Raw genomic sequence first — 24132 nt, 5'->3', positions numbered from 1 at the left:
TTAATATTTTTTGTGTTGTGCAAAATATACAATTAAAAACGATCCATAATAATACGACGTATGGTTCATTTACATTTACGTTTAATCGATGTGACTTATGTTAGAATAATTAATGAAAACAATAAAAATATATTGCTAATCAACAAGTGCATGTATGTACATATCGATATAATTTTATCGAAATAAATTTTATCTTTATAAATTGTGTTCAAGTATTGCTCTTTTCCATGGATCATGCGATAAGGGTGTAAGTAAGCAAAATGTTGTAATATGGTTATGGTAATTCTGTACAAGAGAGACTACTATGAATTAAAATTTATAGTTCTAATTGTCTCTTAGGTACACATATATGTGTAAGTTTCAGATAAACTAAATAAGCGTTAATTTTTAAATAAATTTTAATAATTAAGTATTTGGCATATATTGAGATTCCACTGATAAGATTGAGTCGAGGTGGAGTAGAAGAAAAACCTCATCACATCATGGAGTAGAGGAAATACGTCATAGAAATGTAAAAAATACATCGAAAACAAAAAAATATGTACATCATAATATAAAATATCATATGACTGACAAGATTATTAATACTTCATCAGTACTTATAGCTTCTCTTTTTATACATCACTGGATACAGCTTGTTTTGGAAATTTTCTTTCCGTACGAGAATTACGCATGGAAGCAGTACCTACGGTTTATAAAATCTTATGTCTTACTGGCCTCTGTGAAAAAAAAAAACAATAACGATGAATACTTATAAAAATTAAACTATGTTAAATGCATGTATTGCTTCCCAGGTAAATATAATGTTGGTATTGTAACTTTCCAAGACTATTCGTGTAGGCTCTCTTGATTTTATTTGAATTGAGCTAAATATTGTCCAGCCTTTTAAATAATACTATAGCTGTCTAAGAAAAAATATTGGCCTATTATAATTTTAGCTCATTTCTAGTTTTCACTAACTTATCGATATGTTTATTCATTTTCATACATCAGGTATTTTGACAGAAGTCAAATCTATGGTTGCAGAGTTTCTATTACTTCAAGTTCTTATATGCTATTTTTGGCAATTTAAGAAAAAGTTCTGAGGTTGTCATAATCTCTTTAAGAATATGAGATTAGCGTAATTGTATTAAGTTCAAATTGATGCAAATAAATTTGTAGTTATGTCTATTCGTGATTGTGAATTTAGGCCTATCATAAGGCCGGAATTAAGTGTGTGTATATTTATTAATAGATAAATGTGTGAGTTTGGCGACATCGGTTTCCATAGTAAAATGACATGATGCCACTTCTACTAGTTTTTTCTGTTCTGTGGTTAATGTTGTTTGGACGCTAGTTTGGACGTAATGCAGTGTTGTCAGTATAAAATATAAATCCTTTTTTAATTGTGATGGGAAAAGAAAATTACTGTCGATAACTACCTCAGTGTAGAAGACCCACACACTTACGGTATGCTACGAATTTTCTGGACGCGACCTAAAATTCGTAGCGTAATAAGGATTTATATTTATATATACTGACAACACTACATTACGTCCAAAGTCCAAACTAGCGTCCAAACAACATTAACCACAGAACAGAAAAAACTAGTAGAAGTGGCATCAATTCGCGTTAAAGTAGGTACCACCTGCATTCAAAGCGACTTAACTATTTTTAAATTTAAATTAAGAGGTAAAATGTATGAAGACGGTTTTAGATTATTTATTCATCTTTGCCATTATTTGCTAGAGCGATCTACTAGCAAAACTACAAATAACTGAAATCCACTCTTATCCATCCACGCCTAATAAAATACTCTATAACTACTATCAGTTGCATAACTATTTTACTGTGAAGAGGCGTAAGAGGAGTACGTAAGTAGGCACGAGATGTGGCAAATACTTTTGAATAAAACGCGATATTGCTACCACCCACCAGAACGTTTGGCGGAACGCCAGTTCTCATCTCAGGTACAATTAAAATGTCCATATGTGTTAAGAAGTGTGGCATTATTGTTACATTTATAGACAATCAAATCGGAATGTTCATGGGCACGATTCAAATAAATTTCATTGTATAAACAAACAAATAAACACAATATTACGAATGCTATTTCAAGAGTTCTCATGAACAAAGATGTAAATGTTTATTTACCTTTCCAGGAAGCGTTTCCAACGTGATGACTCATTGGCGAATAGAAATAAAACCATCACACATTTTACATAACTTATTATATTTACACGAAAAGTTGACTATACAATAATTATAACATTCAATTATATTATTTGTTGTTATAAATTCCAAACATTATTGATCAATATCTTAAACCTATCGGCTAGTATCGGGAAACTGAATGAAAAAGGATTTTACAAACGTAGATAATGAAAGAAAAGCGAGAATCATAGGCACTTTCTTTTGATATAGAAACTTTCAGATATAATACTGCACGAGCACTTGTTGAAACAATAGGGTTTGACGAGATGTTTTACTAATTTCAGTCATCTTTTGGAGATGAGCACCCTACTTGTTGGTTGCTGAGAAATTTCTAGAACATGGGAGATTCGCAACTGAAAAAAAAATACACTCAATTATTTGTTAAAGATACTGACTACCATACATATAGTATTATTATTGATATTCATACTTTATTAGGAGGTATAAATAAAAACAATATAATATACAAAAAAAATAGTACAATCAATGCATTGATAATATTATGCTTACAACAATCGTAATCTGCGAAATAAACGATTACTTGAATAACAACTCTGTGCTTGGGTCAAACTAAAAGTTTTATGAATTGGCCAGCAAGAAAATTTAAAAATATTTTTAATTCCGAACAGAACTCTTTGGCACACAGTACAAGTACTTTAGAATAATCAGTAATAGGTTGGTGTTAAAGTTTTGATAGCAAAAGCTTTTCGTATTCTTCTAATTAAAATATTTTCTTTTGGCGCGGAGCACTTTATTTTGTCGTATTTCAACTCTGATCTCGGCTCAAGTCCACTAACGGGGAGTCGTTTGTTAAGCATTCTTGTATTTTGTATCATTAACCTCGCCTCAATGAAGTTTTCACTTCTATCTTGGGGACATGTTTTTAAAGTGAAAATCTTGGGATGGGTATAAAATGTAAAACTCGCGTCTGGACACGTGGCCTGATCAAAAATTCGTAAGACAGTCGTTGAAATTATTATACTTCTAACGAATTATAGTCCTGGATGAAAGATTTATACTTCTAACTAATTATAGTTTGCCATTGAAATTTAATGATCATAATATGGTCATTGGACCAGTGGTTGAATCATTGTAATTGAGAAGCCGAGGTCGCCGCGAGGTCGAGGGATCGCATCTCAGCCGTGAAATATTTTTAAAGTTAATTATGGATGAAAGTTGATTTTTCTGAGAGATAAACTTTTTTCTACGTTCTACAGTTTAAATTTTTTTATGTTAAATAAATTGCCAGTTTTGTGTACGTTAATGCGCAATAAATAAATATTGCATTAGTACTTTTATACTGATAAATAAAGCAATTCAGTTTTCACTTCTGCCGGCACTCCCGGAGTTCAACCCGTAATTTATTTTAAAGATTATAGGATAAAGGAATGATGAGTCGAACGAGTTGGTCCCCTAGTGGTAAGTGTCGCTCAGAATAGAAAAGTAAACAATCTGTCCAAAGGGTGTTTCCATTCGATGATTTGCCAAGGAAAGAAAAGAAAAGTCAATTCTTCTTCTTCATCGTTACACTCTTGACAGAGCGGTCGTGGTCATCACGAAGTGAAATCTTTTGGGGCAGATGTGATTCGCCCCACGAGACTTCGCCAATTTTTCCTGCTGGCCTGCCCACAGAAGACTTAATTTGGTGGTCCATCGCATGGGCGACCATCTGCTGCCCTCCACTTTGCCCTGAACGACAAGGCGCTGAATGCACTCACTCTCGCGCCGGGAGACGTGGCCGAAGAACTTAAGAATGCGACTCTATATTAACGCCGAAAGGCAATAAAAGTCAATAGAAAACAATGGACGTTCTTTGGACGGACGAGTTATTTTACAGCAATCATGCAAGATGATACTGATACAAAACACTTTTAAATATATCATCGATATAGTAAGGTTTGGAATGAGTGAATTACACTCCTTATAGTCATGACAAGGCAATCAATCGACTACATTTATTTATTTCTCAAAATAAAAGTAATTTTATTTTTAAGGATTTAAATGGGGAATAATAAGAAACATTCCTAATAAAATTAGACGAGGTGAGGAGAGAAGTCGAGGTGGAGCCAAACTTACTTAAAAAGGAAAGGTGACATGATTACGTTCATTTTACAAAACTTTTAGTGTGACCTTCGTACAGTTATAATTGTAGTATGTTATATTTAAATCTACAACATTTTTGAGCGATTATTGCAAATAATACTAGGAAATGTAATTCGAGATCAAAAATGTAAGCAATGATGTTGGCAACTAAAAACAATAATAGCCTTGCCCATTTTGTTTGTCGAAAAGAACTAGCATATCGCTTGTTTTTGTAATGTTTTCTTTTTGTAATATACGATAAATACATCCGAACAGTTTGCTCTAAGGAAATCAGCCTTCTTAGTGAGCTGTATGAAAAAAATAACATAATATTTCAAGTGTCATATGATTTTACCTATGAAATAAAATATATTTTATTTGCACATTAAATGGAAAATTTTTGAATTTGAATTGTGCAAACAATGTTTTAATATTAGCAATAAGACAGGAGCTCTAAACATTTGGCTTCTCTAAAGATAGCACTCCATTAAAAGACGTAATTAATAATACTCCAAAAAACCCATTGGAAGTAGTTACAGTTATGTCAAATTGCCGTTTTCTTTTGTTCATTCTTTTTCTGATGCCGTGGCTGAATATGCTCTTTTTAATATCCCGTTGTAGTTATTGAATTTTTGTTGGTTGTTAAATTTTCTTTATCATTTTTATTTTATTTCACTGTTATTTTAACAACTAACAAAATTATCTCTTTGGATCTGGATCTTTGGAGCTGAGCCACGTTTGTCGACCAAACAGGACACACTGTAACCGCCTAAACAGAGACTAGGGTCATATTTCTGCCTGAACTAAGAGTCTTTAGCAGACTTCGCAAAAAAGACCGGAGAGTTTATGAGTAAATGAACCTATGTAGAATTGCCAATGCACACTGCCTTTTAAAACAGGCCCTACAAACTATATTTAAGGTGAAGGTTGAAAAATTTGTTTTTTTTCAGCCATAAAACGAAAGTGTAATTAAATACTCTCTTTTAAACAAAGTGTTGAATGATGTATGATTTTTTTTTAATTATGTTTTTGCGTTTATCTTACAAACAAAATAATTGGATTAATTATCAAATATCAATATCGCACACGTCTATGAGAAAATTAGCAACGCTAGCTTCAAATTATGAATGATTGTACTTAACTACATATCAATAAAAATATGTCACTATCTTTATATACTCTGATCAACTTTGTAAGTGTGAGTTTGGCACCAACGTACATTTAAAAATATTTTTTACACCCATAATATGAATTTTAGAACACATGATTTTAGGACTTTTTTTTTCCTTTTAGCTATAGATTATAACTCTAAAGTTATGGGGTATATGTATAAGTGAAGTGCCGACACTAAAAAAGGGTAGTATATTATGTAAAAGTTCCAACCGGAAAAGGAAGTCATCTAATTTTCCATATAGAAAACGAGGAAGTTTTTGTAGATGGAACATTATTAAAGAAATGAATTCCGTTATTAAAGAATATAATAAAAGAACATGAATGTGTGATCTCGACCACGTAATTGATTCGGCGACGGATCAGCTTATAATAAGAGAGTGATTGTTATTTTTAGTCACCAGATTTTAAAATTCTATATTTTATGTTTGGTAACAATTAAAAGTACAAGGATTTATCAAATAAAGACATTTGTTAATAAAAAACAAAATCCATTATTTTTATTATGAATATTTCTTTTTACTTAAACTAAACCAAGAAAAATGTTGATATCCCCTGAATTGTCATTTTTACAGTGATATTTCTTTGATAACATTTTAGATCTCGAGTTACATTCGCGAGTTTACATGTTTGGCAATAGAGATTAAACAATTGTATATATGTATATTGTAATGGTCATAATTATGAATTACAGTGATTATTAAATAATGTTTATATATGTAATGATATACATAATAGTATAAAGATTAACTTGTCTTAACTTAACTCATCTTTTATATCTCTTTATATAATTTCTATGACGATTTACAGATATTCCTATTCAATAGACTCGTATATAACTTGAAAGGAAGAAAATGAGGAATTATAGCTGATTAGCAATCTAAAAGTGACAAATATTTAATATTATATAATAAAGACAACATTTTAAATTGAACAAATTGAAATTGAACACAGTATTTAGATAAAAAAAATACTACTACTATATAATTTGCATATTTAAATTTTAATAAGAAATATTACATGTTTCAAATTGAACCTTTATTACACGAGGTTTAAAACCTTATTTTTCTAAATTCGGTTTATTATAAAACCATCTATTTATAATGATATGAGATCTATGTTATATAAATTGAAATACATGCAATCGGCGTTAAAAGCGAAATTCGAATTCTTTATATACTATTAAATTTTTTGAGTTATATATATTACATAATGTTATCGTACTTTTACATTACGATGTTAATCAGTATATCACCGTCTCGTATAAAGTTTCTTTGTCATATTATGAGATTTCAATTACTTCTAAGTCATATCAAAAGAGGTTACCATCACATTTATGAGCATAATATAATTTAAATTTTACTTTTAAAACCGACATTAAGAGGAATGCAAATACGTCATGTCTATATTACTTTAATACTTTAAGAGGCCATCCGTAAATTACGTCACACTAATTTCATAGTTTTTGAACCTTCCTCCAACCTTGTCACACGTTGTCACATTTGTGAGACCCCCTACCTAGTTTGATGTCACATATCTCGCAATTTTACATTTAGAAATTTGTGTAATTAAAACAGTCGTGTTCCGAAATTGTTTTTAAATTATTTTTTAATAAAATCAATATTAAATCAAACAGAGGCATGAAAATAAACAAAACGTAAAAATTAATTATATTTCCAAGTTTAAAAATGTTGTAGTACTGATGTCACAAAATTTGGGACTAGTCCCCGCCCCTTGTCACAAAACGTCACACTTCATCGACCCACTCCCTACCCCTTAAGGTGTGATGTAATTTGTGGCTGGCCCTTTATTAAAGTTTGTGTAATTTATTACAAACTTATTAGTGATTTAATTATATTGCTTGGAACATTCTAAATAGTTTTATTTTAAATAAAGTAAATAACAAGAAAAAACAACAATTAGGAGCCTCCTAACATTTATGTTGCATTGAGCACTTGTGGTGTAAGTAATATTTAAATAACCATCGTCTTATTTCAATTCATATTGTTAAAACAAGTTAAGTTTGCTATACCTTCTAACTCAATCATAGGAATGGTTCTTTCCAAAAATTTCTAAGTCCCATACGGTTCCCAGAAAGATTATATCTTATCCGCTAATCAATATAAAAAACTATATTCAAAGAAAAAAATTAATTCAGAAGTGTGACTCAACAACAAGTAAGTTCTGTTCAGCTGTCTATTGTTAAATACATTAATGAAATTAATCAGAGTTATCTTGCATCAGTGGCTGCATATCTTCACGTTTTCTTTCCCGATTCGTCACACCTTCGAGCACTCCAATATCCGAAATCCTACAAAATAAACATCACATTATTAAAAAAAAAGTGTGTGTTTACTTATGTATGCACGCAAGACGTTATACTTCTTTGGCCTAACTAAGCAAAAATCATTAAAATGATTTATACCTCGTACTATTCTGCGTTTTAAGAAAGAACAATTTTGTAAAAATCTTGCAAGATGACTTTGACAATTAATTATTAAATAATGAGTACGGCTGTATGGCCTTGAACCCTATGCCTATAATGCCGTCCTAATAATGGACGAAAAAAAGAAAAGAAATAACGAATGACGCAAACGTCAGAAAATTTTAGGAACCAACTCAGAATTTTGGGTTCTATCAAAAATTCTGAGCCACATTTGTTTGCAAGGTATATCACTTACTATCAGAGGAACGTCTTGCTTGTCTTCCCGTCTTATAAATAAAAAAAGTAACAGCCTACTCTGCTCTACCATCAGAATAGATTTTGACAGATTATCTATAGTCAAATACAGTAAGGAAGGTCAATATAAAAAAAATACTTTAAATATTTTTATTCAAAATAGGATATTAAATTGAAAGTCAAAAACTACCACCCATTCGAGAAAGTATGACTCAGACCTGAGAAGAACGCACGTAGGAAACAGAGCGTCTTCTTTTTTTTTCATAAAAATATCATAACAATGTAGTCAAAGTCAAATAAACTTTATTCAATTAGGCTTAACCAAGCGCTTTTCAATCGCCACTACAAATATTTCTTTTAAATTACTGAGTTTACCATATGCTCGTAGAAAGTTGAGCTCGTGAGAAGAACATATAAGAAAATTAACGGCCACTCTTCAATCAAATAGAGTATTTTACAATGGCTGTAATATACATAAAAAATTTGTTTGTAAGGTTGAATAATATAAACTAGTTCATAAAAAGTAATAAAGAATTAACTGTATAAATATAAATTATCGTATATTGGATGCATCAACCTTTAGAGCTTGAATTCATTGTTTGTGTAAGGATGCTTCGTGAACACGATGGTCGTGATTACTGTCACAATTAGTAATTGCATCCAACAAATTCATTAAATTAAAACAAATTCAAATGATTTATTAACTATAACTGGCGCCACAAGTAGCACCCGTTCAGTTGACACTTGGACCAGCCATCGTTCTCTTGGCACATAATAACATATAATAAAATTTCTTATTTAATATTCTGAGAGCGGTCGCTCCATTCCCAATCATTTGTATCATTAATAAAGCCATTTATATTATAGTGACCTTAACCACACAAACGTATTTTAACAATTCTTTTGAATTTCGTAATATTTTTTTAACATTTTCTGAGATCTTGATGTGAAAGCATAAACATCAGCCCACAAAAGACCTGCTACCTCGTCTTAGCCGAGTAGTAGGTGTTTGATCCTGGTGTAAACATTATAGTTATGACAGTTTCTAGAAAATTTATTTATGTACATACATAACATTATCAAGAATATATTGAGAGGCAACAGTTAAAATTTTTATTTCTTTACCGAGTCACCCATAAATGAGTTAGTAAAAATAACTTCTAGATCTACGTTTTCAGGGTATTAATTTTGTCAAAATTACACGCATTTTCATGATTTAAATGTGCGATATTTGCTTAAACTAGATAGTAGTAAATGCAATTAGAAAAATGTTAATTTGATAATGTACGCTTTCAGATTGATCCAGAATCCAGATTTATATTAAATGAAGAACTGATATTAAGAGTACCCGGTGCATTAGTTTTCTTTGATTTAGTTTTTTTCATTAATTTATTTTGATTTTGCTTCGACTCATTAAAAAACGCACCAAATAATTAAATGATGAAAATGACTGATTACCGCGCGCGCCTAATCAAGTATTCACTTCAATATAAACGGACAACCTCAGAGCCAAGTGGTAAATTTCGCTGACTTATTAGCGTGGTTCGCAGATTAGAGTCCCTGTGGTACAAACGCATGTATGACATTTATATGTATTTATGTATGAGGCTAATTTTATATTAAAGACCACCGTTACCTATTTATGTTTCGCCCACACAAGCTATATAACAGTATTTTCATATAATATATAAACAGATAAAAATATTTTGTATATAATACGTCGCTGTCTGGCACTGGACATAGTATAGGCTGTGCCTAATCTGTGGCCAGATAATTTGTGTATGTATGCCAATTATTATTAATAATAATACTTACACTTTAGGCTCTACATCATCGTAAGCAGGCGTGAAGTAAGGATTGGCAGAGGCAGGCCTGAACTTGTAGCCTGTCATTACGAAGAAAACAAATGTTGCCATCTCTCTGAACATCTCATCGATCCAAGAATACTGGAACGGCACCGTGTTCTAAAACAACACTCAAAAATCATTTTATTCTTCCGTCTGAAGGACTAGCATCCATGGTGATGAAATATTTTTTATTATCCTATATCCCACTGCTTTACTCCATGTATCGTTGTCCTGCGCCAGCTCGGACCAGGTGTTATTATAGACATCTAGAATGTAACGCCATTATTTTCAGGGTCTGCCTCGTATGCTCTCCCAACTGAGCTAACCGTTCGAGTGACGTATATAATATACGTCATAAAATCCTGTATGCTTTGTTCAACTCTCAGGTTGTGGCTTCAGGTGATGTTATTTGGACAGTTTTTCACTGAACACTTTGAAATTGCGAGGCGTTTTATTCAAAGCGCTGTTCAAAACACAACTGAACGAAAACTCTGCCTAATAGACGCGTAGGCAGAGTTTTGCTTCAGACAATTTGAACGTGATTGTGAGTTCAGTTATTTATTGTATTCAATGATCTCACACTATAACTTCATTAAAGGGTATGCAAAGCAATGGCAACACCTTAAAAAATGGTATTAATAAGCGAGATACTATCGATCTTACATTTTGTAACTAGAAATAATACACTACAAAATAACACTACACTAGAAAATAATAGTATGAATGCAAGAAATATAAATACACGAAACTATAACATGTGTACTTACCTCAAGAATAGTGACAATGATTCTCGTGAAGTAAATATAGCACAGTATCATCACATAAAAATGCCGGAATAATTTCAATTTACGCAAATTAACGGCAGCTTTGCCGTCAGTCGTTGACGAGTCCTCCAAATGGTGGATAGACCTGAAATTTGATACTTTATATATATTCATAAAACTTTATTAATGATAAAGACACAAATTGCAAGGCGAAGGCAAATGTTTTAATGTCCAAAATTGACCAGAATAGACAACAAGAACATTCTTTTAATGCTATATTAAGGAATGGAATGACAAACTAGCGTTTATTAGTTTACTAGGATTCCGGCTAGATTATGGGTACCACAACGGTGCCTATTTCTGCCATGAAACAGAAATGTGTAAGCATTATTGTGTTTCGGTCAGAAGGGCGCCGTAGCTAGTGAAATTACTGGGCAAACAAGACAACATCTCACGTCTCAAGGAGACGAGCGCAATTGTAGTGTCGCTCAGAATTTTTGGATTTTTCAAGAATCCTGAACGGCACTGCATTGTAATGGGCAGGGAGTATCAATTACCATCAGCTGAACGTCTTGCTTGTCTCGTCCCTTATTGTCATGTCCCACTTTATATGTTGGGTACATATCGACCTCGATACACCACGCAATGAACTTTATTACAAAGTTTGTTGTGCGTGGAAGAATGTTTCATGAAAAACGCACTACCAGTGACTACACCTTTCAAGAGTCTCAGAATAATCGCGTCAGTCATATAACTTATTTGCCGTATGGGCCAGGGAGTCAATTGTGATGCACAGCGACGGGACCGTCTGATCAGTTACCAAGAGAAGCTTTAGAAAGACCCAGAATTTTTGTGTTTCAGATGGGTGACTATTAAGCACACGAAAAAACGACAGCTTACCAAACAACTGGGAACATAATAGCACCGCAACAAATCATATCGACAAATATAAAAAGTATCCTCCAAGTATTATGTTCGACGGCACCTTCTTCGCTCTCCGCTATTATAATCTCGGCAACATTCGCTACAACCTGTAGGTAATATTCAATTAATATTGTTGTGTATACACTCAGCCTTATAAATCACACCTAGTATTGAAAATTTCTTAATTTTATTATATTGCATTAAATGACGCCGATGATGTTTCATTTGCTTATAAAATACGACACTGTAAAATACTTTACTAACTGAAACACTTTATTATGGTTACAAGTGGCAGTACGACTATTTTGTCACTAAAACAATATAAAAGAAGAGAAAAAACTATCATACGGATTATTTGATGTTAAGTGATCGGTAAAAGCCGTACAACTAGATAATCATAATCACGGTTAAAAACTGTCTGAAGCAAAACACTGCCTACGCGTCTATTAGGCAGAGTTTACGTTCCAGTTGTGTTTCAACCGCGCATTGAATACAACGCCACGCAATGACAAAATGTTCAGTTAAAAACTGTCTAAATACCAGCATATCCAAACTTAAAAAGGATGGATTGGCGTTTTTTTAAGTAACAAAATTGTGTAAGTAACTTTACTTTTTTAGGCATTTTGCTACATAATTACATTTCAATTGCTAAAACAAAATTTTCTTGCCTCGTGTTCGCGTCGTCTCGCGCGTGACGTCGTGTTATTGCTTCTAATGACCGTCTACGTTACTGCCTCGAAATAAGGCCACTCAGACATTTTTCACGACTTTTTATTAGGCGATTGGTAGTCTAATTGTACACTAACGGCCATTCCCAATATTCAGTCGTAACTCTGGTTGTAGCCTACTTGAGATAAAAAATCGTAAGTATCGTTGACTTTTCTGTCTCTATAAACTTATCGACGGTAACTCATCTTATCCATACCCACTGTCTCTCAATGGAACGACATATAGAATTCACGCGTCCCAATATAAGGCGATAAGAATCGAGTATATTGGGACAGCTTCAGATTATTGACAGCTAATTACTGACAGTAGAAGGAAGTAATTTATCTCTACCTGTAGATAGTATATTGGGTTTGGTTACGTAGGCAGAAAGTTCCTAGAAAACTGCACTGGAGAGGAACACCATGCGTCGAGATGGTGGGGATGATATTCAAGTTTGTGGCATGGCGTGTTCGTTGGTCGGCAGGAATTAGGTCAAACAGCTCTCCGAAACACTGCCCACAATACAGATGACTATTCTCCAGTTATTTTATTTCTCAATAGTTTTTTTAATGCATAACTTTTAACAGAAATTAGTCATATGAGGTTCATATTATTTCATTCTATTGCAAAATTATATGAGCATAGGCATAGAAATAGAAATGTATTTATTTGCCATAGGCAATAGACATAGACATAGACTAGGCCATAGACAATAACATAACATATTGCAACAACATGGGGCTTTGACATGGGGAATAGAACTGATAAGAAACTCCCAGTCCATCTTTTAAATCATATAACAACTTATCCTACTTAATATAATATTATACAATATTAGCCTGCTGTGTGTTTAGGTGGCCTGCGCTGAACCGAAAAAGAACGTGTATCATTATCCTGTATATAATCTATTTAACTATAAGCCTTATTTGCCAAATATGTTTTAAAATATATAATACTAGCAGCGAAAAAGCGTTGCTCGGGTTAAATTACATCGCATGTTTAATGGTATAAGAAATATTTAAGGATCCAGGATTTAGATATCATAGATTTTCAACAGTTGCACTAATTTTGGAATTTTCTAGATCATTTAAAAAAAAACTTAGAACGTCCTAGAAAATTTCGGATCGATTTAAAAAGTTGCAGATATTTTGGAACTTTCTAGATCTTTCCAGATGCTTTCTAATACATCCTAGATCAATTTCAACAATTGAAACCATTTTAGGACTTTCTAGATCATTTTAGAAATTTGTAGAAGTTTTCTAGGCCATTTCGGATCAATTTTATCAGTTGCACGCATTCTGGAACTTCCCAGATTATATCAGAAATGTTTAAAATTTTTGGGTATTTGCCATCCCAACGGGAATTTGATCGAAGTTGCGGATGATAGAGAAAAACCGTGGACATATGTACGAACATTAGCATTTTATACAATATATTAATATTAAAAGACTATAATATAATATAAAGAATACTTGAAATATAATGTGATATGCATTATTAAGGTGAGATGTGGCCGTGAAATTATTAGGACTGTAATTTGTTAACATCTATAATTTATTAGTAATATAAGAATATGTTGAATCACTGAGAGAAAGCCATACCTGCAATGGTATCACAATCATAAATATCTTCTTATCGCGGTCGGCCAGAATATGCTTTATAAAGTTCCATCCCGTCCCTACCAGAACGATGGTAACAAACAAAACGGCTCCTTTTAACCTAAAAAAATCCATATAAAATAAACTGATAATTAATAATCTCAATAAGAAGGTACTGGACATTGTAGTTATTAATAGGTTGCCGTTGCACAGGATTCCGACTAGTTTATAGGTACCAGAACGGCGCCATTTTCTGCAGTGATGTAAGTAATGTGTTAGCATTATTGTGCTTCGTTCTGAAAGGCGCCGTGGCTAGTGAATTTTCTGGGCAAATGAGATTTAAAATTGTATGTCTCAAGGTGAAGAGCGCAATTGTAATGCCGCTCAGAATTTTTGAGTGTCTCAAGAATCCTGAGCTGCACTGCATTGTAATGGGCAGGGCGTATCAATTACAATCAGCTGAACGCGCTGCTCGTCTCGTCCCTTGTAGTCATAAATATAACAAAAAAATTATAAATTGACAAGATATAAGGACAAAGGCAAAATAATCTAAAATACCTTATTAAAAAAGAAAACTTACAAATGTGTTATATAATACAATATTGCCCACGCTGTAACATGCTCTCCTCTTGTTTGTATGAAGTGGTAATTAATTCCATGAAACGCTAATGACATGGCTTTCAAATACACAAGAACACACATAATTATATGGATTCTATATACTTTGTGTCGACTTGTTTTCAATATGAATGTCCAGAACCCGGCACTGAGAAGGAATATTAAGGACATCATACTATATAATGCTGGTAGAGGCATCTCACCAGCCGAAAGAAAACTTCCATCATTGCTCTCATATATTTCGATCTGAAATATTTAAAAAAAAATATTTGATAGTCATATTAGAGCACAAGCACCAACTGTAATATTGTTAACAATTTGTTATTTTAAAGAGCTAACCCTCAAATTCTAGGAATAATTATACAAATGAAATTTGTATCCAACATTTATGAACGATGCGGGACTCGAACCCGCGACCTCCCGGGTTCCGTCCGAGCGCTCTTACCAACTGAACCAACCGTTCGAGAGAAAAAATTAATTTGTGCAATATTGTGTTTGTTTTTATAATATTGTAAACAAATTGGTATAAAAAAGAATTTAACCATTTTAGACTTACTACAAAACATTATGTTTATGTTTGGAAAAGCATAAACTTATTGAGAAGAATTAGATAAAAGAAAAGATTTTATAGATATTAATTTCACAAACAATGAACAGTGCTTCATAGCTTACTAACGCAATATTTAAAATTAATTCAACATGTAGGTACAACCAATAGGGCATTTAAGGATTCGCTCGATTTAATGTCCCTTAATCATCGAATTGACCCCACTTTGTTTGGTTTACATTCTTGTTCATACAATAAATAATACAGGTGTATTGTTGCATCATACCAAAGAGTATAATAATATATAGGGAAAAGAGAGCCCTCTCTACGCATAATGAGCTGTCTATTTGAAAGCAAGCGCCATCTGGAGATTGGCCCCGAAAATAACTATATATAAGCTCGAAATTATAAATATCATTTTTAATGTTCTGACGCAATTAAACAACTAACTCTACTTTTTAATGTAGGTATTGCAATTTTTTACCATGTTGAAATTGCGCGTAGAGTTATCTTATTTTGTCACAACATAGAACATAAAGGATAGATTTAGTAGTGTAAATATGCAAAATGGAACACGAGAGCTACATACATGTGCAAACGCTAGGCGTAGCCGCCATTTTATGACCAGTGGGCACTGGGCAGTAACACAAATACAGAAAAGTTGAAAGGTTTCAAAGCGAGTGACAGTTGCCAAAGCTTTCATTTTCTGGCCAACTAACAGATGGCACTACAGTCTTCTGAAAACGTCACTATAAGGCGTCTGTCCCACCCCTGCATCATAGGTACCCTCTCTACATAGCGACGACAATGGGTCATTATTATACTTAAAATAGTAAGTTATTTGGAATTGCCGAAATTAATAATAATTGAAATGTGTACGTTATTATGTCGATTTATTATCAAGCATGTATTTTATTTGACTGCCCGTATAATGCGTACCAAAGATTCTATCACATAAGGGGATGCACTTGTTGGGGTCTGCGCGGCCCCCACGATACCATTTACGTTAGTTTTTTTTACATAGCAATTGTTGTGTTTGTTATATTTTACAGTTAATTATTCAAGATGTTGCGGCCTTTGAGTGATAAAATAATATAAGTACTCTTACGCGAAGCTTCTGATGCAGTGATCTAGTCTAGTCTAGACAGAACAAACTTTCGTATTAGTATTTTTAAACCCTAAGATTAGAAGTAATTTATTTCATGTTGATTTTTGTAAAAACAATTATTAGATCATAAAACGTTATATGTGTTTTAGTTAATGTATTATAAGTAAAAGAATGTTATTTTTTATTTTTACTTTTCAAACTATAATTTTTATTCATATTTTTACAAATATAAATAAAAATAGAACAAAATATTAAGAAAATGTTGATACTATTTTGTAGTATCGAAGTAAGACGATTAATATTATAATATTAATAAATAAATATTAATTAAAACTATTTGATCACATAAAACAAGCCCATAATTTATTATTTCTGACAGTTTATTCAAGCAGATAGTAAGAACTGACTTGCTAGAAGCAAACATACTATGGGTCCGCACGGACCCCACGATACTAGTTACGTATATCAAATTTACGAAAACAGTTAAGGGTTTATAATTAAATCCTGGAGCAACATAAATGTCAGATGAAGATAGCAGGCTAAGAGCCAAGTTCACCAACAGACGTTGAAATAATGAACGACTGGTTAAGGTTTAAACGGCCGTCTATTAATAATTTAGTGTTCATCATGCACTAACTATTGATCAGGAACTTTAACCAATTGGTTAACTTAAACGAAGCAGCACACGTAGGTTAACCATTGTTATGCTAGATGACGTGGTAAATTGTGTGACATGTCTGTTTCAAAATAAAAATGCAAGACGCTATGAGTTATATTTTTGAAGAAGATGTATTAGATGATTTAAGTGTTGCAAGAAGATTGCTAAATTAAAAAGCCGTTCACGCTATGGACATAACTTTGACGAAACGAGTATTACATTTTACAGCATTATAATGTTATCCATCCATTTTTAGATGTCATTGGGTTAAAAGCAATTCTAAGTGAATATAGTGTCTTTACACAGTCATGTTACAACATTCGGTCATTTGTAACTCATTCATTCGAAAACGCTCAGTTAGCAAACAGTTGAATAAAATACATGATGAACACGAAAAAACATTGCTTGTTTAAACAACTGTTAACAGATGTTTTACGTAATCAACGGTTATATTGTAGTTGATGAACTTGAACCTAAGCAGAATAAGCTTTGTTAATTATAAATATTAATGTAATAAAGTGTTTGTAAAATTTGTTACATTTTTATATAAATAATAGAAAAAGACTTTTCTTTATTGCATTCACCGACAATCATTAAAATTATGTAGCAAAGTATATTCAATTCACTCACAACAGTATTGATAGGTACTGGTGGTCCTCCTTCAAATGGACAGTTGTGGAAATATAAATTATATAATCCTTCCTCCTTATCAGAAGCTACATACATTGCGAACTGAAACCATAAAAAGTTCAAAATAATATGAATTATAAATTTTAGAGGCATATCAACGTCAAACACACGAAGGATATGGGATCTATGGCGATGTAGAGCTGCACAAATGGATGACTTTACCTATTTTTACCACATATGCTTGTAAACATACAACACTTCATTTCAAATATCACAGATAGTGTATACATAGAATGATGTTAACATAATATATTTTATTACTCAATTTTTAATATTCTTACACTAGTATTATAGTAGTCAAAGCCATTCCTTGTCTCCTTTGTTATGGGTAGTACTGCATATGAACACTGTGGCGCAGGTGTTTTTCCGGTAGTATCAACTGCAACAAAATGTAATGGAATAATTAATATTAAATCGAACTCTATCAAAAGTAGAAAAATGTGATTTAGCAATAGATACTAGCGAGGTTCCTCATGCTGGCTGGCAGGACATTCCCTTCAATGTATCAGGCTGTGGCTGTTCTGTTCAGTTGTCAAAAATAATTTAACACAATACCTACTCGCAAATTCCGAATTTTGTGGATATACATTGTCGACTTGAAATATTTATTATTTTATGTTTAATTATTCAGATAAGGTTTTGATTCTAGTAGTTTCGAGTCTACCTTGAAGAAATTATTAATATAGAAGTCAAATTTATAAATTTTTGTATCTCTAAAGTTCTGGACCAAATTTCATGAGACTTGACTAACAGGTATTTGATTAAATTAAGTGACATTCACATCACACACAAAATCACAAAAATGAAAGTCCATGAGTCTGTTCAATGCTCAGATTTCCACATAAGCAAAACTAACAGATAGAATCTACTTTATAACTCATATTAATTTAGGCTACATACTCCAACAAAATAGCTTTTATGTGGAATAAGGCACCAGCTTTTATGTCTGTTTCACATAAACCTACTGTCTGTATGTGTCTATTTTATCAAACACTCTTTTTTATAAATTGATAGCTTACTGTATTGGGACTTTATTGGGTAATATGTGACTTTTTGCGCTAATAATCAACGGTAGATAGTATGACAAGACTGACTGCTTCTATGACTTATATGAGTTCACTGGTATATAAGTTAAAAAAAATAGATTAACTTACTTGAAAAAGCCCTTCTTTGCCTATTCAAAAACATATATTGTGACTGTCCTTTGCTTCTATCCATAGGAATCATAGATCTATTTTGATACAGATGTAATGCTGTTACTTCACCTTCACAGGTAATGTTTAATCTGCAACATTATTCCATTGATAGAAAAATCGTGTAATATGCTAATTCATATTAAAGATTTATTGATACTAAAATTTTAAATACAACTTAAATGTACAATTAAGATAAACACTGCAGAATCATTGTTGGGTAAAAGCCTCCTATATTTCTTTCCACTTTTGCTTTCCTTGGCCTATATGGCTTTTGCATCCCTTGGAATATGTCCCTTTATTTTCATTCTTTTTCTTCTTGCTGTTGTCCATTTAATTGATTATAACATTTATTTATTATTGTGTCTGTAAAATAACCTGCCAGTCCCCTTTGAGTTCTAATACTTGCATTTTTCAGTTTTGCTTCTTGTTAATAACTTCTTATCCCATAAGATTTTTTAATGGTATATCTGCCCTCTGTCTATACAGATACATAGGTATGTAAATCAATAATAATGATGTACAATGGTATCTAAAAAACTAACTGCATTACCTGGCAAATTATAGAATTTTTCTCTCTACATACATACAAATTGGAATTGGGAATGAACTTAACTTGATCCTGATATTATGAGATACCAATTACCGCACCTATAGATTGTGAACAGTATCTTACCTTGACTAAACGTAAAAAAAGTGATTAAATAATATTTCCGTTACAAGCAAGGTTGATGAAAAAAGAATATCAGATTTGTTCCCAAATAACAACCAATACGAATCTTTTCTGTGATCTTATCTTCTTGAAAAGATCTTGAAATAGATCAATTTTAGAAGGTAGACAAGTACATCAAGTCGGCCTACATTTCACACGATATAATACACATATCCGGCCACCAGTGTCAACTTGAACCACTTGGAGTGCAAAGTTGCTTGAATTGTTTGGGTTTGGCGTGTTTCTTCCTGTATTCAGTGAATGGATGATCTCTTGGTGTTTTATGGAGACATCACTTAATTGTATGTCTTCTACCAATTTTATCAAGGGGAGTATTCTGAACAGATGTTGTACTATTTCTTGCCACCATATTCTTACAATACAAAAAACTTGAATGTCATCCTCACCATCTGGGTGATTGGTGACAACCAAAGTATGAAATAAACTTTTTGCACAGGGTTTTCAGGTCTATATTACCTTGAGAAATGGTGTGTACATATATATTAAGACCAGAAACACTTATGTGTTTGTATTCTTGTGTATTGGTAGTTGGTGGTGGTCCCATACCATCTGATAACATCAATAAATATTCAGATAATACATACTATACAAGTTTTACCTCATATTTGTGAAGTCTAAATGTAGAAAAACAATAGCAGGGTGGTGTGGAGACAGAAGGGTACTGCTTTTCTCCACTCCTTTAAGGATACAGATGTCAGAATGCACTTCCAGATATGGATTAATGGCATCATTGACGGTCCGGTCCAGTGTAAACCCATACTAAAACAATAAAGCTTTAGATACAACTATGCCACTAGCAGGTATTAATAATAGTCTCTTAAATTTATGATTATTATTATACTTATACTAATACACTCATCGTTCATGTTGACCTCATCATATTATTAAGAACATTTTTATCTAAATCTAAGAAATGCTTTCTATGTATTAGGAATTTATTACTTGTCACAGAAGATAATGAAACAGGAAAAAATTATGAATCTTCCTCTGTGACATTCTATACACATATAATGTGTCAACTATCACTTTCCGAATCAAACCTGAACTGAATAAATGTTTTACATTGCTGATTATTGATGAAGAATATTTAAAACTACGGTCGAGGCTTATTATGATGTAATTTGTGGCATGTTCCATATTTCCTCTTTGTTTTCAAACAATATTATTTGTCTAGTTGTATAGAACATTATTGATCTTCCCAATGCTTTCAGTAAATTGGATTGGATGGATGGACTTCCAAAAAGGAAATTGTGAATGCTGCTGCTCACATTTCTGTGAGCAAGAACTCATCCTTTGCGAGGCACACTAATTACTATTATTATAGTAATAAAATTTGCTAAATAAAATTTAAACAAACTCTAAAATGAAATTCACATATTTAAACACTTTCTTATATTTATGCATTTTCTATGTATCACTTGATATTGGTGGTAATTTTTTAGATTTTTCAAATTATCTATGATGTCATTTATTTACATTTTGACAATTTCTATAATATTTCAAATTATACGTTTAGACATTATGATGAACATATTGAAATACAGTTTCTTGAAGGATGACATAAATCAGTTTTTTTGAATAGCCTTAAGTGTGAAGTTGAATAACTTTAAGACTATAAATTGGATATTGTAATCAGCCATAAGATGTAAGCTTAACAACAAAATACAATAAAATTATACCTTTCCTAGAACAGGACCAGAAGGCAATTTAAAATTTATCATGTGGACATCTAATATTCCTCCTTGAAAGAACCCAAAGGTGGTCAAATCAACATAATGACGCTCATCATCCTGAAAAATAGCACATATACCACAAATATTAGACATAACTTTGTATATGATAACTATTGATGCAATTGTTTAATATAAAGAAGCAAAAAACACTTTTTTTTAATTAATTTATGCATTATAAGTACTGATAAATTGTAGTTAAGGAACTTGAAATATGTAAACATTCAAAAGTTAAAATTTAATTAAATTTACCGTCAGAGGCAGCTTGTGTATTCTTGATGATACAGATACTACTAAGAGGAAAAGCAAGGAAATAATATACTTCATTAGAGCAGTAGTCATATTTCATAATATAAACTTTCTTTCGAATTGAAACTGCAATACTAATCACTCAAAGATTTTCAACTAAAATTGTAAGGTTTATTTTAAGATTAAATTAAATATTCATGTAACACTAAATAGTATTCTAATTGAACCTATCTTTAATGGTAAATACAATCACAACCAGTGATGAGTGAAATATAACTTTTAAAAATAAATCTAATAATCTACAAGACTACAATATCCCATATTTCGGACTTATGCAAAGAGAAATTAAGCACTACGTTGACATACGTACGACCAAAGAGGATATAAATACTATCTTAAACACGGACGACTATTACGTTGTAAGAGAGTAAATTATGTATGTTGGAATGTGCCAATGACGATTGAACCGTAAGTAAGACTACCTAGTCTAAGGTACCTAAGAACAATAGTCGGTCAATAACAATACTCTTTTTTTGGAATTTTGTGACCTGGTTACTAAGAATTAAGCCTTAAGCCTCTGTCGGTCGCTCGATCAGTGTCGCACTGAACGAACCTGCGTTGCAGCGCAGGACACAAAATATGATATGGACTGCAAAGTTCTAAAGAGGAAATACAACCGATGCTCCAGATACCTTAAAAAGCAAATCAATATACTAAATCTGTGCAATTATTGACTTCTTGCTTGATAATGTTTTGTATTTACTTCGGCACTTAAGTGAATTCCCTAGAAACTGTAATAATAATTATAATGTTGACAGTAGGAACGGACATAAACTTAATTATAATGCCTACTACTTGGTTAAGTCGAGTTTAGTAAGTCTTTCGTGGGGCGATGCATATGCTTTTACAACAAGATACCTATCAGAAAATTAAAAAAAAAGTGTTATGAAATTCAGAACTATTGGTAAAAAGTTAGTAGGGTAATTTTTATAATTTAAATATATATCTAGTCTGGCCATAAATACTGTTACAATGAAGAATAAACATTATATTAATTTCGAATCCGTCATCGGCGATTAGCGATGTTAAAATGGAATGCGGTGATAAAGAGAACCAAATCACTGTGATTGTATTATACAAAGAATGGAGCCAAATACAATTTCCTAAACTCTCCATACATTTTGTAGTACTAAAATTTCTGTGCACTGGGCTATTAATAGGTACAATGCCTCTTCTGTTTGTGACAGAAAAAGATCCGGCCGTTGTACCACGTAGTGTTCGTAGGAAAAAGGAGGTTAAAGCAGTAAAGTAAAAAATTTGAAGAAAACCAGTCAAAAAGCAAAAGATTTCATCGCGGGAGATGAAGATAGCACGTAGTACCATGTCACTTATTTTAAAAGATGAATTTGGACTTGCAGCCTATAAGAAACGTGCTGGTCATTTCTTTACTGATAATTTAAAAAACAAAAGTTCCTTATTTCTGTCAACCCCTCGGCCCTCTGTAAGATTAGCTATGTCCTAATAATATTGTAAAGGGTCAGGACTAGAGTATGAAGATGTCTATAAAAGGCTTAGAATAATATTCTAACACTAAAGGCGATGGCTCCCCTGTGTTGACACATTTCATATTCGTCTCCTAGAATATGTACTTTTTCAGCTGTGAATCACGATTATTGATAATCCTGTAAGATTTTTTTATTAGTGTTAACTAAAAATTAGTATAAGAAAACAATTAAGTCTGATAGATTTCTTGAACAGTTTACTTTGATTATGAAATGAAAGAGCACTCTTAAATGTATACGTTTTTACAAGTAATTCTCCAAGAAAAATTTCAATACGATCAAGACTGTACTCATTGGATAATAGGGTATTAAAAAATACTTGTTTCTAGAAGGCACACAAAAGCCACCCGTGAATTACATTGCATTATAATATTATACTATTAGCTGATGCCTGCGACGTAGTCTACGTGGACGATATGAAGCAGCTAAAATACTATGCCCGCATTTAGCCTATATGTTTTCGTTCATGGAAAATTTGAATTAGATATTGTAATAGTGATTAAAGAATAATAGCATTTTCACTGTGTGTTTTTTTTATTTTTTATTTGGCGTCGCTCTGCTTGACGCTGAGAACTTGCGAGCCGGCAAGCATTTGCATCATCTGCTGTCTCAGAAGCACGCTGATTAGCTGAAGCTTCTTCAGGTGTTTTACCGATACGTTGATGTGCCATACATACACTCTGCGTTTTCTGCTTCTTCGGGAGTCTTTGATGCACGCTCAGTGGCTATGTGGATCGCTTTTTCCTAGCGTCGAGCATCAGCTTGAACAGAACTTTCTCCAGCTCTGAATACTGCTTAACGTGCTACTTGCTCACGTCTACGCTGTTCAGCATGGACATTTGATTCTTGCTGTCTAGCAATTGTCATAGCCCTAGCTTTTTGAGAGCTCTGTAAAAGAGCTCAAGAAATTTAGCCCCCCAGTTTTGTTTTTATTTTTTATTTTTTTTTATTACATCGCTAGTTCGCCATTTGTTCTTGATTGTTCTCTATAAACATTTGTTTGTTCTCGATTTATTTATTTAAAAAAAATTGCAATTCATTAAAATTGGTTAGGTTAGACGAGCCGAGCGTAGCGTGC

At 32.4% G+C, this 24132-nt stretch overlaps 1 protein-coding gene across 1 annotated transcript; it reads right to left on the bottom strand.

The window, feature by feature from the left end:
• Positions 1–2193: 2193 nt before the first annotated feature.
• Positions 2194–21816, bottom strand: LOC126978432 (protein GPR107). Its single transcript, XM_050827215.1, has 12 exons — positions 21496–21816; positions 21193–21303; positions 20112–20272; positions 18742–18872; positions 17869–17966; positions 17528–17629; positions 14547–14830; positions 13970–14087; positions 11637–11767; positions 10740–10881; positions 9941–10089; positions 2194–7756 (listed from the first exon to the last, which is right to left on the bottom strand). Exons 1-12 carry the CDS (start codon positions 21583–21585, stop codon positions 7666–7668), a joined length of 1608 nt encoding a protein of 535 aa, XP_050683172.1. The 5' UTR covers positions 21586–21816; the 3' UTR covers positions 2194–7665.
• Positions 21817–24132: the final 2316 nt, after the last annotated feature.

This window comes from Leptidea sinapis, chromosome Z (assembly GCF_905404315.1).
Source record: "Leptidea sinapis chromosome Z, ilLepSina1.1, whole genome shotgun sequence".
In the NCBI taxonomy this organism is placed as follows: Eukaryota; Metazoa; Arthropoda; class Insecta; order Lepidoptera; family Pieridae; genus Leptidea; species Leptidea sinapis.
Note: the sequence above shows the minus strand (reverse complement) of the source record. Positions and strands in the feature narration are given on the sequence as shown.

Bases quoted from the DNA above. Each gene is read 5' to 3' on its own strand.
- LOC126978432 (XM_050827215.1), bottom strand. From the start codon at position 21,585: ATGACTACTGCTCTAATGAAGTATATTATTTCCTTGCTTTTCCTCTTA. The intron at 21,304-21,495 runs GTAAATTTAATT...GCTATTTTTCAG, and splicing joins TACACAAGCTGCCTCTGACG to GATGATGAGCGTCATTATGT. The intron at 10,882-11,636 runs GTAAGCTGTCGT...ATCAAATTTCAG, and splicing joins ATTATGTTCCCAGTTGTTTG to GTCTATCCACCATTTGGAGG.